At 39.7% G+C, this 5,822-nt stretch overlaps 1 protein-coding gene across 1 annotated transcript in view; it reads left to right on the forward strand.

The window, feature by feature from the left end:
• The window catches only part of PRKDC (protein kinase, DNA-activated, catalytic polypeptide), a gene marked incomplete at its 5' end in the record, with an annotated part of 80,034 nt that overhangs the window by 44,960 nt on the left and 29,252 nt on the right, over positions 1-5,822 (forward strand). The window contains 5 exons of the mRNA XM_010158701.1: positions 742-952; positions 1,520-1,709; positions 2,072-2,287; positions 3,583-3,695; positions 5,644-5,775. Coding sequence (XP_010157003.1) covers positions 742-952; positions 1,520-1,709; positions 2,072-2,287; positions 3,583-3,695; positions 5,644-5,775 — 862 coding nt within the window. The remainder of the gene's footprint in view (positions 1-741; positions 953-1,519; positions 1,710-2,071; positions 2,288-3,582; positions 3,696-5,643; positions 5,776-5,822) is intronic.

Consider the following 5,822-nt stretch of genomic DNA (forward strand, 5'->3'; position numbering starts at 1 on the left):
CCCTTGTAAAAAGTCCCCCCCAGCTTCCTTGTAGCCCCTTCAGGTACTGGAAGGTGCTATAAGGTCTCCCTGGAGCCTTCTCTTCTCCAGGCTGAACATGCCCAACTCTCTCAGCCTGTCCCCATAGCAGAGGGGCTCCAGCCCTCTGAGTATCTTCGTGGCCCTCAACCCACTCAAACCCATTAGACCAGGTTGCTCAAAGCCTGGTCCAGCCTGTCCTGGAAGACATCCAGGGATGGGGCATCCACAGCTTCTCTGGGAAACCTGTTCCAGTGTCTCACACCCTCTCCGGGAGGAATTTCTTCCTTATATCTAGTCGAAATTTACCCTTAGTTTAAAACCATTACTCCCTGTCCTATCAGAACAGGCCCTGCTAAAATGTTTGTTCATGCCTTTCTTATAATCCCCCTTCAGGTGCTGGAAGGCTGCAATAAGGTCTCCCAGGAGCCTTCTCCATGCTGAACAAGCCCAACTCTCTCAGGCTGTCCCCATAGCAGAGGTGCTCCAGCCCTGTGAGAGAAAACCTTTTTTTCAGAGTAAACCTTTAATACCAGTCAGATGGCATAGAGCATGGTAGATGAATGAGGAATTTGGTATGATTCAGTAGAAGATGCATGACATGAAAGGGTTAGTTGAAACTCTGGTAATCTTATTGTGATTTTTTAAAAATTGACTTTTTCGATAGTGTTGTGTTTTCGGTTTGCAGTTAACCAAGAATGACTTTATTCCTTGCCTTTACAGATTAATTGTTAGGAATTTTTGGAGTGACGAGACGAGGTTACCGGCAAATATTCTTGATCGCATGCTGGCATTGTTAAATTCTTTGTATTCGGCCAAGATTGAAACACAGTACTTGAGTCTAATCACAAATTTTCTGCTTGAAATGACTAGCAAGAGCCCGGATTACTCCAGAAAAATATTTGAGCATCCATTGTCTGAATGCAAATTTCAGGTGAATTGTAATGTGTTATCGTGTGTGCAATCATGTGACAGATTCCATTCCATAACGTAGTTAACCACTTGGACAAGAGTGGCGCAGTGAAGGAGATCTTGGAAAGTGTGTTTTGCACTCCATGGTTAATAGCTGCAGCAGTCAGGGGTTATGCACAGTATCAGAAGTCTTCTGATTTTGTGGGGACAATAATCTTATTTTCTTTTCAAAAAAGATTTAATTAAAATAATTATATATACACCAGGTATAGCTGATGTGTGGAGTGATGAAATACTTAAAAAAGAGGGTAGTAGAGAGAAGCACCATAAGGTGGAGAAAAATTACAGAGACGCAGGAATGCTCGTACAAGAGCTGTACCTCAGTCCTCAGCCCACCAGTCCAAATTAGTGAGCTTTTTTTGCTGAACTGTGGAGAACTTTTATGTGTTTGGGTGTTTATAGTCAAGTTCTGCCCCTGTACCTGGGATGATGTTTTAAATTCTCTCCTGTAATTTCTGTAATCCTGTCTTAAGGAAGGCAAAAAGCCTTCATTCTTATTGTTCTTACTAAAATCTTTCTGTGTTCTTAGGATTTTGTAATTGATTCCAGCTGGCGTTACAGAAGTACTGTGCTCACACCTATGTTTGTGGAGACTCAAGCTTCTCAGAGTATCCACAGGAATTCATCACAAGAAAGATCCCTTTCTGCTTCTGGGTCAGTCAGTGGTCGAGTGAGAGCTACCCAACAGCAATATGAATTTACACCTACACAGCACGTCAGTAAGTCCAGACCAGTGTCTTCTGAAACTTTGTTTAGCTATAGGAATGGTATCATTCTCTGCATTCCTGTTGTTTATTAATGTCTAAAGTGAAAGTGTAAATGCATTTAATATTTTATTTTCAAGGGCTTTTTTTCGTGTGTGTTACAAGGAAAAACATTCAGTCGCATTTCTATTGGTCTCATATATGTTCTGTGTTCTGCCTAATGTAAAATAAGCTTGTTTCTTACCTTACAGCTTGAAATCTTTTCTGCCCATAACCAATGGGAATTACATTTTTGGGGGAGGAAAATGGCCTGCTTCTCAGATGTTTTCCCCTGGTTTATATTTGGATGTGTTACAGGTTTACCATTTTTTTTACAGGTGGTAGAAGTTCTTTTAATTGGCTAACTGGAAGCAGCATTGACACATTGGCAGAGTATACAGTTCCTTCATCCTCTGAATCCTTGTCTTCATCCATGCTGTTAGTTAACAAAGGGAATGAAAAACTTAAACAAGCAAACTTTAAACCAGTGGGCCTGGATTTTGGGAAAAAAAGGTTGGGTTTGCCTGGAGATGAGGTGGACAGCAAAACTAAAGGTCTGTAAGCCTTATGATGCAATTTCTGTAGAACTATTACATTTTTATAGACTATCTGTTATTTGGCTGGCAGTCCATTATCTTTGAGACATTCTAACTGAGGTTCAGCTTGAGACATCTTGTTTCCAGGAATGTACGGTGATGCGTAACACGTGGCAAAAAGCTGGAATTGTGCTAGGAATTGCAAAGCTGTATGCTGCTGGACGAAAGGACTGACTGGATAAGAAACCAGCCGATGTGATGTTTGCATGCGTACCTCTCCCTAAGACAATTGTAGGCATGACAGTGCTGTCCCTTCTGTTTTAAATTAAACTGCTTATCTCTTTAAAGGAAAGATCTCTTTCAACATATTTTTTCCAAACCATTTCAGCTGTGTTGACACGTTCTCCAACAGATTGCAGTCTGGCATCAGAAGTACCTGCTCTTTTCTGAGAGTGCTCCTTCATCCACGCAGTCTAACTGAAAACTATCAGTAATGTTCTGGAATGGCTTAGGCTCCTTCTCACCATGTCCTCCCCATTTCACCTTGCCTCCCTTGTCATTGAAATTTTGACCAGAAGGATTAGATTAGGAGTTCAGGCAGAGAACTATAAAGATTGAAGTTTTCAATACCTGAGAGGTGTTTCAGGGCAGTTTTGAATGGGCTGTGCTGAACTACAGAGAGAGTTCAGTCTACCTTCCAGCCAGTCCTTGGCCTTCTACTAGGAAAATACCAGTTATAGTGGTATAGTTTTTGTTTGCTCACTCTTCTTTCCTAGAAAATGGACTGAACAGTCTGTAAAGTAGCCTTTCTCCATGACTGTCCTGAGCAGGAGTTGGTCCAGTGGCAGTTCTGGAATAATAACTTAAAAAATATAGTACCCCATTATTATTATCCAATCCTTGAATATAGTTAACAGCTCTTTTATTTTAAGCTCTCAAAGGCAAGTGTGGCATTTGCACCATATTCCATAGGGTATATAGCTCCCTACATAAATCTGTCATATGGGGCAAATTTGTTCATGAATTCTAGTGCCTTTCCAATTACAATAATTTGACCCTCATACCTCATCCATGTGCTTAATTTTTTTAATATAAATGCTTATTACCTCTTCTCCTAAGAACAACTTAATTTCTTTTAATCTGCTATCTTGTTGAAAGGCCTTGTGTTAAGTTGTTGGATATGAAACTTAAGAGACTAGCTGATAAGTTAGTAAATACAGAGATGATGTCTGTTTGTATATGATGCTCTTGCCTTAAATCTGAATTTGCTTCAGAAAGGAAAAGCTGTGGACATGATTGTGTGCATTCCCTAGGTATAGAAGAACGAGCAGAAATTCTAAGACTCCGGAGACGTTTCTTGAAGGACCAAGAGAAACTCAGTCTGATTTATGCTAGAAAAGGTGTGGCTGAACAGAAGAGGGAAAAGGTTTGTCTGAAAAACTGTTACGGTTTACAGCCTTAAGTCCCAATGTCTTTTGTAGTCTCATACTTCATCTCTAGAAGTAGCTTTTTGAAGAAAGAGTAGGTGTAAGATACTGTTGCTGCATTAGGAGCTTTAGCAGGTTTATTTTGGAAATCATGCTATTTATGTGCTTAAAGCTAAATGATGTTACTTAGCATGAGTGAGAAAAGAGCTGGATGATAACACTTAGAGTGTACCAGTTGGTGTATAGGAAGTGATTTCATGTGATGGAGTCCATAACAGCTATGAGAAGCTCGTTACAGCTGCTGTCCTGGAAATTAGGAGCCTTCAAGCTGCAGCACTTTGCAGAAATAGTTGGACAACATTATCCAGTGTCTGAAGGTGAACTCAAAAATGTCATACAGCGGATGGACTAACCAGAACTGCTGTGTACTGTTGTGTTAAAACCTGAAGGAATGTCAGTAACAGTCATTTGCCTGAGTGTTTATCAAGGCCAGAAACTTAGTACTATGTGGGTTTCCTGGTTGTATTATGTACTTAGAGTAAGTGTAAGTATTTTTAAACTCTGTAGCAGTTTTTCAGAGTTTCATAATACTAAAAACAACGTACATTATCATCCAAAAATGATAGCAGTTAGACCAAGAGCAAAGTAACCCAGGATTGAGAGCTACCAGTTGGAGACACTCTTATAATTCTTTTTAACTGCAGACGACTGTGTAAACAGAACTTATGTCTGGAAGAACCACACAAACACCTATTTTAGCCAATTTGTATTTACTTGCAGGCTAAATCTACGATTTCCTCCCACCCTGCAAGAAAGAACTTGTAAATGCGTTCTGTATGAGTCCAAAATACAACCAACAAAACCCCTTGTGATATTCCACAATAAAAGACCAGAGGAGACTATGAATGCTGTCAGGAGACCTTAAACTTTTCAAGAGATGTGTTGTATGTAAACACACATTAATACCGTACCTGACTGGGCAAAACAGGAAAAAGAGGTCCTGAGCAAGAAAGGAGTTGGAAATAGCTTTAGCAAAGTCCTAATTTCTCCAAGCATATTTCTCTTGAAAGTTTTTTTTTTTTTTTAAATCATCCCTTTGAAGTTGTGTAGAAGAAAAATGGGCTTAAACAGCAAAATTACAAAGAGTTTATGGAAGAGAAAAACATCTTCCATTCTTCCAGTGTCGATATCCACCCATTGCTGGTTTAATTAGTAATGGCAGTAGCTAAAAATAAAATCTCAGCCTTTAAACATACTGCTGATTTCCTTATAGGGTATCAGTGCTACAAAAAGGAAGGCAGGCAGAGGAAGAGATAGGTTTTGTCTGTATCTGGTAGTAGCTCGTTCAGTTTAAATGTATTCCTTTAAGCCTCAGCAAAAGGTGGGGCAGCTGTTTAACAACTGTAGTTTACAACAGTTGTATTATGGTTTAGTTTACGTTTTACTAGGAATCTGTCCTACCAGGTTCATCCTTCTTCCTTCCCCTCCCCATCCCAGTGTGTGAAATAAAAGACACTCGCTTTAGCAACATCAGTTTACTTTGCACCTGGGCCAGGCTGAAAACCATCTGGAAGACCAACGGAGCTCTGTGGCCTGGTTGGCAAGCGGTAGCTTTTTAAACCATCGCAGCTCATTAGCCATCTGTCATAATCATTCGCTTCAAAAGTGACTTAAATTCTACCTGTATGAAAGCAAGAACAGCAAGGCATTAATAGTAAAAGTTAATGGCTGAAGTAAGTCTCTGAACAAGACGTTGGAGTTTTTAATTTACTAAGATAATTTTGGGGTTAACCATATTACAGCTTTATAGAAAATGCACTTGTTTAATAAGCATGGCAGAAGTTTATGAAACACTTCAGAAATGCTTTTGCTTATTATGTCTTATCTAAATACAGCTCTTTCTAAGTAATATGATGATTATTTTTTAACATGAACAATGCATTTCAGGAGATGAAATCTGAGTTGAAGATGAAGTGTGATGCCCAGGTTACTTTGTACAGAAGCTACCGAGTAGGAGACCTTCCTGACATCCAGATTGAATACTGCAGTCTCATTGCCCCTTTGCAGGCCCTTGCCCAGGTCTGTCTGCTTTTCAAAGGTTGTTTGTGAGTTTTTCTGTTCTTGTA

This window comes from Eurypyga helias, unplaced genomic scaffold (genome assembly GCF_000690775.1).
Source record: "Eurypyga helias isolate BGI_N326 unplaced genomic scaffold, ASM69077v1 scaffold839, whole genome shotgun sequence".
Taxonomy (NCBI): domain Eukaryota; kingdom Metazoa; phylum Chordata; class Aves; order Eurypygiformes; family Eurypygidae; genus Eurypyga; species Eurypyga helias.